The sequence below is a fragment of the Acartia tonsa genome, chromosome 10, assembly GCF_053477335.1.
Source record: "Acartia tonsa isolate MP-2025a chromosome 10, ASM5347733v1, whole genome shotgun sequence".
In the NCBI taxonomy this organism is placed as follows: Eukaryota; Metazoa; Arthropoda; class Copepoda; order Calanoida; family Acartiidae; genus Acartia; species Acartia tonsa.
In genome coordinates, this window is record NC_137269.1 from 10646833 (window position 1) to 10660548 (window position 13716).

General features: G+C 37.4%; 1 protein-coding gene across 1 annotated transcript in view; it reads left to right on the plus strand.

Moving 5' to 3' along the window:
- The window catches only part of LOC145330430 (uncharacterized), a 59631-nt gene that overhangs the window by 36099 nt on the left and 9816 nt on the right, over nt 1–13716 (plus strand). Inside the window, exon 13 of the mRNA XM_080175065.1 lies at nt 2927–2977. Within this exon, the coding sequence (XP_080031191.1) occupies nt 2927–2977 (51 nt within the window). The remainder of the gene's footprint in view (nt 1–2926; nt 2978–13716) is intronic.

A 13716-nucleotide genomic window follows, 5' to 3' on the forward strand; every position in this document is an offset into this window, starting at 1 on the left:
AAACAAGAACAAGAACAATGCATAACAGTGTAAAATATAAATTGATATTTTTTTCCAAAATTCAATTCCTTCTGGTGATGTTATAAATAATATATCAAAAGTCAAATTTAGGTGGATGTTATATGAATATATAAAGCTTCTTTACAGCCAAAAAAATTAAGAAAAAAAATATCATTTATGGAGCAACAACAAAAGTGGGATTATCACAAAACCTCGGTTTTTTAGTCAGCTGTTCTATAAACAACCAAGTCATTACCTGTATATTATAAAGCAATGCCAGGCGATTAAAATGAGGTATTAAGCACTTTCTAACTCCAAAAAATGATTCTTCTAGAGCAAAAATTAGTTAAGCATTTTTGGTGACTCAAATTTGAAATTTGATTTGTAGCAAGAGAAAAATATTAAAAAAACATACTTTTTTTTATCTAATAGGCAAATTAATGGTATCAATATATCCGCAAATGTCTTATATACAGTTCAATACACTTTTAAGTCCATTATTTTTGGGCTTTGAGTATTTGTCTAATAAGGTTGATTTCTAGCCATTCGTTGGTTTAAAATCGTTGGGTAGTTTTATTAAATTTTAATTGCATGTCCCAAACTTTTCAATCAATTTATTGTTCATCGTCTTATCCCTTTAGATCCCTAGGTAAGATGAAGAATTTATATTAAAATATTAATGTTAGTACAGCTACTCCATAGCTAGGACCAGACTACCTTTCTGTCTGATTTGCACGTATCCACACTATACAGTCTGATACATAGAGACACAACTATTAGAAATCAGGGAATAAGGGAGGGGACAATGGGCAATTAATTCAATTTAAGAGTTTTCAAAGAAAGGTCATGAAATCCAGATTAATCCAGAAAATTTGGAGGAATTTGTAAAGGGGGTGTTAATAAAATTTAGAAAACTATAAAATAAAAAAAAGGTTCCAAGAAAAAAGCAATCATTTGAAAATTAGATTACCAGTATATCAGACTGACGTAACTAGTCTGTAATTAACTACTAGAAAATCTCCTTAGAACTTGTTTAACCCATTTTCCTAGATTTTAAATGCCACTATACACAAGAATTAAATTTAGGTTGTTAGATTAGGGTTCTTTGATTACTTATTACACAAATATCACAATAAAGTTTTTATCTACGAAATGATATTTTTGGAGGAAATATTTTTTAAACCAGCCATATCAAAACAAATTCTTCCGTCTGCTATATTCATAACTAACACAGCGAGTAGCGGCATTTCATGCGCTAGTACCCAAACTCAGTTAGCAACTGCTAAATTTTTACACATTCCCTTTAAGCCAGTACCCAAAGTCTGAGACTTCTAAAAACTGAATATTCGATCCATTGTCCCCTCCCTTACTCCCTGATTAGAAATACTTATAGTGGCTATGTTATTGCATTTAAACGTATATTTCAGAATAAACTTACATTATTTTTGTATTGAAGTTCTGTTCACTGGTTTTTTTTTAGTAATTTTAACTGTCTACTAGTATTCCTCTTTTTTGTTGAGATAGCTGACCTTGTTTGTTTATACAGGGTCAGTACAGTAGATTGGCAAACAAATTTTATTCAATAGTTTAATTACCGGCAAGCAATTTTAATAATAATAGCGCAGCCACTTTATTGTTATAAATGTCCCTTAGTCTACTGAAAATGGTATATACAGTGTGTTTTTTTTATGAGAACTTTTTTGAAAGCAATTTTACCCCATTTATAGTTATCAGAATTTAATGATTAATGGCTTATTTTCTTCGTTTTTTAAGGCAATTAATAGAACAACAAAAAAATATTTCATTTTTTATTTAAAAAGTACAGTAAAATCTAAAATTCAAAACTTAGGTGTCAACATCTAAAAATGGTTTTAGCGCATTTTTCTTATGCTCAAATAATCAACCTTTTTGCAAGAATGGCTGCTAAACACTTCAAAGTTGAGATATAGAGCTAAAAATGTATACAGATACTATTAGGGACATGTACTAGAACATATCAAAGTTTGAAGGTCATATCTCAACCAGGGAGGGAGTACTGGCCCCCCAAAGTCGACTACAGAAAATCCATTTTTTAAAGAAAAATGCGCTAAAACCATTTTTATATGTTGACACCTAAGTTTTGAAATTTAGATTTTACTGTACTTTTTAAATAAAAACTGAAATATGTTTTTGTTGTTCTATTAATTGCCTTAAAAAACAAAGAAAATAAGCCATTATTCATTAAATTCTGATAACTATAAGTGGGGTAAAATTGATTTTTAAAAAAAGTTCTCATAAAAAAACACACTGTAGGAAATTAAATCTTACTGAATAAAATTTGATTCATCTAATTTTTATTTACTATGAAACCAACTTTATCCTTCAGTCTGTCTGTTTGTCTATACTTCGTCCGTCTATTTGCCAGTTCTAGAAGAATAATAGCTGCTTTTAATATATTTTTATATGCTACGCATTTTTAATTAAATTTTACACTATTAAATATTCTTTTTAATAAATAATCAACTTTTTATTACAAATGTTTTTTGTCACACTGTAGAGAAAAAGAATTTTTAGATATTAAATAACATTCTCATAATTTCTTTCCAACAAAGATAAATTGTCCAATAAGGAATTATAATCATTTTGTCAGATATTATTTGGAATGGGGACATTTATATTTACTTTTTATTTTGTATTCGTTTATTGTTTGTGTCAAACTAAATAAAAGGTACACCGACAAACATTTTAGCGAGAAAACGTACTCGTGCGACATTATCATTCTTGTTGTAAATTGGAAGTCCATTTGCAGTGATCTTTTTCTCATACATTTATTTTGTTTTTTTCCAAGTTGTTTGAATATCCTTTTTGTGTCGTTCTTTAACTTATATTGACAACATATTTTTAGTATTTGCTCTACAAAAAAAAATAATATAAATATAATTTTTAGGTGTTCGTTTGTCCATTGTTCAACGCCTGATTGTAGCCTCGACAATTTAAGGTAGATACCAACAACAATACTTCAACAATTTATTTCAATTAAAAAATTGTATACAGTATACCTTTCTGGAATAACTGGTTTTTGCAATTTAACTACTAAAGTGGCTTCACAGGGCCGGGGGTTTTACCAAGATAATTTTGACAAACACCTTACGATTTTTGATACCCCACTTAATCCAAAATCGAAGAAAGTGTAACCCAGCCAACAAGAGAGGTGTTATTTCATTGTCAAGGGGTGGATACGCCCCCCCCCCCCCTAGGTGTTCAGCCCCCTACATAATCAACATACTCGAGTGTCTTAACCTCTTTTCGAGGAAGCTTTGTGTTTATCAAGTTCGAAATTAAATTCCTTATCATTAACCAAAAACTAAGCGCAAATGTCGTCTTTTCATGGCTTTCCTTTCATAATGTGGCGCGGCATGGATTGTTTTGTTTATTATGATGCGCACGTTCTTTACTTTTGAATGAGATATGAGAGTGTGAAGATTTCGGAGAACAAAATTGGGCCTATCATTGGTCTCATAGTGTGTGAACGACCCTAGTATATCAGGGATTTGAAACCATAAGAGCTTCAGGTAGAATTTGTTATTTTTATTAAGAAGTATGGTGTATAGGACGATTATATGTAGTTTTAAAAAGGCTTTAGCCAGCTAAGCATGAAACTTAATTATGATTAATATATGTTTTAGTAAATTTTATGTGCCTTATTGTTGCATTTAACAATGATTTATTAAACCAAATAATTTTCCTTTAAAGCCAAAGTTTCCAAAGATTTTTTACCGTAGAGAAAAATGATTTTTAAAAAGCAAATAAGATTACGTGGTTATAAATAACTGGAATTATGAACTAATTGATATTGTAATTTCAGGTCTTTGAAATAATTTCATCAATAAATCTATATTCAAACCTGCTGTTGAAACTTGATGGTTCCTGGTATTGGGGGTTTGTATGTTCGCCAACTGATCTCGTGAACTTCCCGCTAATTCGGAAGTCAAGCTCAACCAAAGTGTCATGGTTGAGACAATTTCAAAGTATCTGATGAATAGGCGTTAGCATTCATCAAGAGATCAATAGCATCCAGTGAATTATTGATGCAATAAACTGTGACAATTTTTCTGTGAAATAAGTACCTAGTGAATCAATATGCCACTAACCAAAAAGCAGAAAATTGAGCGAGCTATCGCTATTGGCAGTGAAAGGCTAGAAGTTTTTGATGAACAGTTAAAAGTGTTTTATGACAATCTAAAAGCCTGCCAAAGTTTTAGTTCATGTGAAAATGTGACTGTAAAATCAATTCGTGACATTTTTAGTGAGGTCAAGGACCAATCTGACCTAATAAAAAGTCTAAAACCTGCCGTGGAGACTAGTGAGCTGCGCGAGTTCAAGCGTGATTTGGATGAAGCTAGTGAGCAGAAAACTGTTGCAGATAAAGTTTATGCGTCGTTGGAGCAGTGTACAAAAATTCTGTACTGGCTTGACAATGATTCAGATGACGCGAGGTCAAGCACTGTCGCCAGGAACCTCGACGTCATTGAGAAGGTGAAGATGGACATGGGAGTGCTTAAAATTTCCGTGGAGTTGCGCCAAGAAGTACGTGATATGTACCGAAGGCTTAGAGAGATGGAACGTCGTTCGTCTAACCTGGATGAGAGTGGGACACCTGCCATGCTCTCCAGAAGTATGTCTGCCGTGGATATTCGGAGTTCCAACCCGCAGTATGGGCGCTGGGACAACAGTTTGTTGCCGTCGTTCAACGGTACTGACACGGATTACCCAAACTTTAAACAGGTCTTTAAAGATCTATGTTCTGGTTATGGATTTGCTGACCAGAGGTTAAGTCTGATGTTGTGTATGGAGAAGGTGATAACCAACCCGGAACTACGCAAGCAAGTGTCAGCGATTAGAGATCATAATGAACAATGGGCGTTTCTTGATCAGATGTTTTTATCAAACACTCGCCGGTTCATGAGGATTTTAACTAAGTTGAACAAGATGAAACCTGTGGATAAACCTGTGGACGTGGTTAGCGCAATTGCTACCTTCAAGAGCATGATGCAGGAGGTAGAAGCCATCGTTGGTTCTGCAGCTAAGGATTACAACCACCTGACTCTTATTCATATTTTTAAAGACAAGTGCCCTGAAAATTTGAGAGACAAAATTATGATGGAGCTAGGTAGCATGAACCAACCAAACATCCCGAAGATTGTTGAACTGCTGGAGAGGACCAGGGGTGCCATGTTGGCCGGTGATATGTCCTATGACAGTGGTGCCGACAAGAGAAATCGTGACAGAGCTGCCGCCGCGCAAGTATCTGGCCGCAGCGACAATAAGAATGGAAAGGCTGGGAAGGACAAGGCTTCCAAGTGGAACAGTGCATGTCCTGTGGAGAGCTGCAAGGAGAAACACCCGATTTTCCGTTGCCTCACGTTTAAGAAGATGGATGTGGTTGACCGAAAGAAAGTTGTCCAGCAGAAGAAATTATGTGAACTCTGTTTGTGTGACGGCCATACTGCTGACAAGTGTAATAAATCAGATAAGCTTGGTGTTTGTGGTACCAATAATTGCGACAGATACCATTCCAGGTTACTCCATGAGGCTAATGCTGGTGTGAATACAGTCTACAAGTCAAGTTCTGCACCCAGCCCCTGTACCTTCTTACTTCAGTTAGTTCCTGTTGTAGCACCTGGCGGCGGCACCTGCCACGCCACGGTAATGTTTGACTCCGGGGCAAATTTGCCACTTGTGTCTGAGAAATTATCCAACAAGTTGAAGCTGAAATCTACCGGCAGATATACAACTATTTCTGTAGCTGATGGCAGTGAGTCTTCCTGCCGCAATGTTGTGTTTTATCTGAAGGATAGGGACGGCAATCTGAGGGAGTTTGAGGCAGCTGTCATGCCTACCCTCGGCGGGGCCAACGAGATGCGCTCGGTCCACCCCGAAACTGCCGCCGAGATATTTAAAATGCCGCCAGAAAGGTTTACATATATTAGTGGAGGCTTAGATATCATCATTGGAAATACACATCCTGACGTGTTTCCATCAACCTACCAGAAAGTGGGCCAGTCTATGTTGTGGCGAACCATTTTTGGTAGTGGTTTTATCTGTACGAGTGCTGACGGTGGAGCTGGAGATCAAAAGTCGGCTTATAAGGCTGTCAGTGTCAGTGGAGGCACTTTGCCAGACTTTCTGACGTCTGAATCGTTTGGCGTACAGCCGCAGGCACTCTGTCCAGGATGTACTGCTTGTCAAGAGTGCAAGGCTATGGCCGACGGCACTACCTGGGACCAGCGCGAGAGGCAGAGGATAATTGAGGCAGGTTTAACACTAGACTTGCACTCCAACAAGTGGACAGGTCAATATGATTATATTGAAGATCCTCACACTTTACCCTACAATGAGAGTTTAGCCCGCAAAATTGCTGAAAAGGATCGTGCCAGGATGGTCAAGGAAGGTACCTATGGAATGTATGTGGAGGTATTCAACGACGCCATAAGAAGAGGCGTTTTTCAAAAAGCCACGCCTGAAGAATTGCAGTATGAAGGACCTAAGTCTTGTTCATCAATAGTGGTTGCTTTCAAGGAGGATTCAAGTTCCACACCCATGCGATTGTGTGCAAATAGTTCTCTGACGTTCAAGGGTACCAGTTTTAATAACATAATGCTGGGAGGCCCGCCGCCAATGCAGAAGATTTTTTATCATTTGATGCCTTTCCGCGGTTACAAGGTTGGTATAACCGCGGATATCTCCAAGTTTTATAACTCCATCCTGGCCACAGAGTTCGACAGCCAGATGAAGAGAGTTTTATTTTCCCCGACGCCAGATGGTCCACTTGAAATTTACCTGACCAAAGTTGTGAATTTCGGCGAGTTGGCTGCGGGAAACTTGGCAGTTACAGCCCTGAAGTTGACGTCCCGCCTGTTCGGCGGAAAGAGTGAAGCGGAGGTCAAGGAGATGTATGGAGAGGGGCAGATAAACGGTAGTGAAATTGTTGCTAAACCTGAGTTATGGAAGGAGCCACCAATACCTACCTACCCTGATGAGGAATTCAAGTTACCTCAGATTCCAGTTGCAGTCAAGCTTGAGAAGCACAGCTTCATAGATGACGTTATTTCGGGAGCAGGATCGAAGCCAGAAGCCAAGGAGATGATGAAAGAGGCCGACAGAATTATTGGCAAAGGTAGTTTTTTCTTCAAACAAGTCATTTATTCTGGAGATGATTGCCAGCCTACCAAGGTTCTCGGGCTGATATGGAAGCCAGCCACTGATGTGTTGTCCATCGCCACAAGAGTCAACCAAGATGGTAAGGTCAAGGGAAGGAAGGTGAAAGAGGATGCTGATTTGTACAACCTCCAGGACGCCTTGGACGAGAATCTGACAAAGAAGATGGTCCACAGGTTCGCCGCCCAAACCTTCGACCCGATCGGGCTTTGCAGCCCTATTCTGTTGAGAATTAAACTTGTCCTGCGGAAAACATGTTTGCTGAATTTGGGCTGGCAAGATTTCATTCCAAAAAGTCTACGGGATGAACTTGTTCAGTCGCTGGAGGACAGAGCTGAGGTCGCTAAATTGGAGTTTGACCGTTGTGTGGTCCCGGATGAACCAACTGGCCTTCCATCCTTGATGATGTTTTCGGATGGGTCATCAGAGGCTTATGCATCTAATGCATATTTGAGGTGGCCAACTAGACAAGGATTTGAAACGTTTCTGCTAGCCACCAAGTCAAGAGTTGCGCCGGTCAAGTGTGAGTCAATTCCACGCCTTGAGTTGATGGGATGCCAAATGTCCACAAGGTTGGCAAAGTCCGTCAGAGATGCCCTGCCCTTTGATATTATCAGAGTGATGTACTTTACTGATTCATCGTGTGTTTTATCACAAATAGTTTCCAACAGTGCTATGCTGAACACATTTAATTCTCATCGTATTGGAGAAATTCAATCTGCAACCAACAAGGATGACTGGAGGTGGGTCCCGGGGACGCACAACGTTGCAGATTTGGGCACCAGAAGCACCTGCAAGGTATCAGATTTGGGACCAGGTTCCAGGTACAGATTGGGCCCAGAATGGTTGCGCCAGGATGAAAGTGCGTGGCCGGTGAAAACTGCCGAAGAAGTCAAGCAGGTTTTACCCCCAGAGGAGTTGAATACCAAAATGGTTAAGTTATGTTCAATGAAAGTTGCCGGAGAAGCCGCTGAAGATGTCTTTAGGTTTAAGCACAGGAGATCATTTGGACAGGCCAAACGTATTATGGCAGCTGTCCTGCAAGTTGCGAACACCTGGTTGAAGAAGCTAAAGAGCAGACAAGAAGATAAGACTACAGCCGCTGGTAGTCATGTAGCAGCCGCAGATTCTGTGTACAAGCCGTCTTTGTACAATTTTATGGCGGCGGCGGAACTTTTCATTGTGTCACGAAGCCAAGAGGATGAGTGGATAAATGACGCTAAAGGCAATTATGCGTCATTAAATCCATTAGTGCATGAAGTATCATTGACCTGGCCTGTCGTTGGTCCCGGAGGAAATTATGTGACCAGGGAGATGAGGATTCTTAAAATGGTTGGTCGTGGACAGCCAGTCATTGACGCCATTACTGGTGGCCGTAAGATGATATTTGAAGACATGCCAGGTTTAATAATTTTGGAGCCTGGTAATTGGTTAGCTGCTGTTTTTATGAGAGAAGCGCATGTTGAGCTTCACTCTGGTGTCCGTGGAACTTTAGCTGAGAGCCGCCGTTGGTGCTGGATTGTGAAGGCAAGGAGGTTGTCCATCATGGAGGTGAAGAAGTGTTGGCCCTGCAGTGTTGAGAGGGCTAAGGAATGTCGTGCTACCATGAAGGACGTGTTACCTGACAAGTTGGTCCCGAGCAGGCCTTTTGAAGCTGTGCAAGTCGACCTGATGGGTCCGCTGGTTACGAGGAGAGCTGCCGCCAAAACGAGGAATCAGACAGCAACGAAGAAGGTGTGGGTGTTCGTGGTGGTCTGCAGATTCTCAGGGGCGTTATGGTTAGATGCCTTGGAAAAGTATGATACCAGCAGTATCCTGTTGTCCCTGCGCAAGTTGGAAGCTGTTCATTGTCTGCCGAAGATCATAGTAAGCGACATGGGCACACAATTATCCGGTGCTCGCAAAGTTTTAGAGCAGAAGTTGGGCAGCCAGGTAGAGTTTTCTTGGTCTCAGATCCCGGCCCGAGCCCATCATTACATTGGGCAAGCTGAGAAAATGGTGGGATTAACCAAGAGATTGCTGTCCAAGAAGTTGGTGAATAGTTCTGTTAATTTCAACGAGCTCCTGGTGCTGTTGGCGGAGGTTAGCAAATTGATGAATAGCAGACCATTGACGATTGAAGCTGCGAACGACGTGGAGAATTGGCGGCTGATTACCCCTGGCCAGCTGCTGGGAAATGTTGACCGCCAGCCGTTGTGCAATGTGGCGATGAAACCGGAGGACCAAATTTCCTCCAGGTTGAAGTTGTTAGAAGATTTATCTGCCCAGTTTTGGACTGCCTACCGCCAGGAGATCCTACCGAAGATATTACGGATGTCCAAGTGGAAGGATGAGATGGCGGAGCCACTAGCTGACGGAGATATAGTTTTGGTTACGAGTACCAATCCGCTGATGAGATGTTTGAGGATGGGCCGAGTGACGAGAATTGAGGATGGGAGAAAGACTGCAAGAGTCTTGTTCAGGCTGACAGATAAATCTCCCCTAGAAGAACATGCTGTATCAGTCAGGCAGTTGTTAAAAATTATGATTAATAATTGATTCTTATTTTATGGAAATTGAGATTTTTTTAGTAAAAAGCCACATTTTTCATATGCCTATTTTTATGCCTAAAATAAGAATCAAATGAAATGCGATTAAATATTCTTCTATTTCATATGCTCAAATTTAATTTTATTGAGTTTAATTTCTTTTCAAAAGTACAATTCATTTTAAAACTTACCTGAAAAGTTTAACAAAAAGGAATAAATGTGTCGAGGTTGCGTGATTCGATATTTATTCTAAGAAAAAAATCAAGTATTTTTTTAGCAGATTTTTTTAAAATTATATATGAATTTCAATCAAGTAAAACATTTTTATTCAGATCAAGGAATGATTGAAAATTCATATTTAAAGTCTCATATTTTTTTACAAAGAAAAATTGGTATTTTTTTTATAATTCCGATGAAAATTCTAACGAAGATATTATTATTTGCTATTCTTTAAGTATTAAAAAGTTTTATTGTTGATTAAGATATTACAGTTCTTATTCATTAGGTTTGAAAAACTTTCTGCCCAAGGATTTTGAAAAATTTTTTCTTACTACTCTTTTTGATGCTTAACAAATTTAGTTTTAAGTACCTATAAATCTTAATTTTCTTGTCTAAGATTTATTTCGTTTTATTTTACCATTATTTGTTTACATTTGCATTTCAACCTGATTTCGTAGGTACTTATTGATTTATTAATAATGATTTATTACCTATTGATTATGAAATGATTATTATTTAGTATAGTTGTTATATTTACAACATCATGATTAATAGGATTATCTATTTTAGGATTTGTGTATGTGATCTTGTGATTGTCATGTGCATGGAATGTTGTATGGTACAAACCAGTCCCCATCCTTCTATCCTAAAATGTGAGGTATTATGAGTCCTAGTGAGGAGTATAATATTGTGTATGCATTTCACGGGGTTTCATTTAGTTAGGAGCAAAATTGTCACGTTTTCGGGATGTGGCCATTCTCATGTGATTATGGTGAGTTGAGTTTAGTGAGAAATGTTGCTAGTGCTCAGCGCGAAAAAAAAAACCTTGAATCTCGTTAAGGAAGTTAATTTGACTTTCAAACGGGGGGTGTGTCTTAACCTCTTTTCGAGGAAGCTTTGTGTTTATCAAGTTCGAAATTAAATTCCTTATCATTAACCAAAAACTAAGCGCAAATGTCGTCTTTTCATGGCTTTCCTTTCATAATGTGGCGCGGCATGGATTGTTTTGTTTATTATGATGCGCACGTTCTTTACTTTTGAATGAGATATGAGAGTGTGAAGATTTCGGAGAACAAAATTGGGCCTATCATTGGTCTCATAGTGTGTGAACGACCCTAGTATATCAGGGATTTGAAACCATAAGAGCTTCAGGTAGAATTTGTTATTTTTATTAAGAAGTATGGTGTATAGGACGATTATATGTAGTTTTAAAAAGGCTTTAGCCAGCTAAGCATGAAACTTAATTATGATTAATATATGTTTTAGTAAATTTTATGTGCCTTATTGTTGCATTTAACAATGATTTATTAAACCAAATAATTTTCCTTTAAAGCCAAAGTTTCCAAAGATTTTTTACCGTAGAGAAAAATGATTTTTAAAAAGCAAATAAGATTACGTGGTTATAAATAACTGGAATTATGAACTAATTGATATTGTAATTTCAGGTCTTTGAAATAATTTCATCAATAAATCTATATTCAAACCTGCTGTTGAAACTTGATGGTTCCTGGTATTGGGGGTTTGTATGTTCGCCAACTGATCTCGTGAACTTCCCGCTAATTCGGAAGTCAAGCTCAACCAAAGTGTCATGGTTGAGACATCGAGACTCAAATTTTTATTTGACTTTTTATGCTTCCCACCCTTCTTGACTGCTTTGGGGTGTGTCAAACGGGTGTGTACGATTGGCAAAGGGGGTGTAGTAGGGGGTAGATACTTGGTATAGGGATGTATCCCCCTTTTACATGCTTCTAAATATGAACAAAGGAGGTTGGAATACATTGGTAAAAATGACATAAGCTTGAAGGAAAGTTTTTAATTAGGTTTGTAATGCCAGAATCATGGTCCCTTGTCCATAAAATTATTTATACCCTATAAACTTTTAGTAGCTAGGATAATTTATAATCTCACATGACGTAATGTTTGTTTTTTAACTTTAATAGTAATTCATCGCATCTTATTATACACAACTTTCTGCGGATTAACAAAACTGGTATAAATATCATGATTTTTATTTTATATTTCATGGAAAATTGTCTGCAATTCGATGCTATGCATGACTTTCCAGTATGGCTGAGAACCAGTTCTAATCCAGCGGATATTAATCAGTTTTGAAGCCATACTGAAAAGTGCTTTCAACAATTCTAAGATATAAAAAAACTTTCACTATTATTGTAAGTAATGTTCTTATGCTTGATATTATTATGTAAGAATAATGGCTTGTATTGCAAACAATTTACTTTAAATAAATCCAGGTATACAGTAATAGGAAAAAAAAGATATTCAAACATTGCTCTAATAGTTCCTTCAAAAATCGTTGTGTTAAATTTAAAGCTTACAAAGATGGCTATAGCCTAAAACTACCCCACGACTTATAAAAATGAAATAGCTTAAAATCACCTTTGTGAAGTTACTCTAAAATGGAGAACTTAATCAGTTTAGGGGTCAAAAAAATCTAAAACAAATACCCTACTACTTTATTTAATAGTGTTTCAATGGGATTACTATTTGATACATTAAAATGTATATCAGAAAACTCTTATCGTATGATGGTGTAATTGAAGTCCAAAATAGACGGCGTTTTCCTCTTTTTTTTTCAATTTTGAAATTTTGAGTCCCCCCCCCCCCCGAAAACGAACAACTACTTTAGTTTAGGTTGGGTTAGGTTATAGGCTAGGGAGCCGAGCGCTGCAGCCAGAGTTGTTCGTTGTCGGGTGGGGGGGGGGGGGGGGGTGGGGGGGGGGGGGAAATTAAATTTTCAAAATTAAAAAAAAATTTCTAAGAGAATAACTTTTTTTTTAGATTTAGGGGAAAATTAATTGACATATCTCTTAAATCCTGAACTGAATAAGAAAAAGCAGCCTTCCCTTTTTGCAAAAGATAACAATTTTCTGATCAATATTGAAACAATAGATGTAAAACTTAAAGAGAAAATATTCTCATGAAAAAGTTTTCATTAATGTGAAAATTAATAAAATCATTTTACCCCCCCCCCTCCTCTTTCATCTTTTAGGATTGTCTGTCTGCCTGTAATCACCTGACGCATACCCCCATAGAAAATTCCTTTGCATGAACCTGTTTGAAATTATCATTAGAATCTACATATTTTATTTTAAAAAGGGTGGTGAAAGCATGTTTTTTAAAAGCGAAGCTTTTCTATAATTAGGGTCGGTCCTTTCGTCCGTACGTTCGAGACGGATAGATTTTTTCGTTAATTCAGACATGTTAGAATTGTTCTATCGATTTCTAACTTTGCATGATGTTTCCTGTAGTAGTTAGATACGATTTAGAAAGCGTAGCAACTCTATAATCATTACCAGAATGTCCGTACGTCCATTTTAAACATGTTGATTTTTTACTTTTTTAACAACAAATTTTTATGTGATCTAGTTATCCGAATGTTCTGATTTTTGGTATAATGATTCCTGGGACAACAAAGTGCAATATTATAAGCAAAGCAACTTTATAATCAAGTCCTAAAAATGTAAGTATGTCCATAAACATTATCCTGTATCAAGAAGTTTTATTCATTTTATTCACATTTTTGCTTTGACTCTTATTCATTTATCTTCTGTGTATTCAGTTCTGACACTAAGTGTTAATGTCCGTTTGTCCTACCTTTTCAAAACTTCGCTTTTATGGATGTTGTCATCCTCGTTTAAGTAGGGATTTATAACACGTCCTTAGACTTTGGTTCATATTTATTAAATTAGTTGCAATTTACCATAACCATTCTTTCACTATTTAAGAGATCTTAAGTAACAAAGAGATTGTT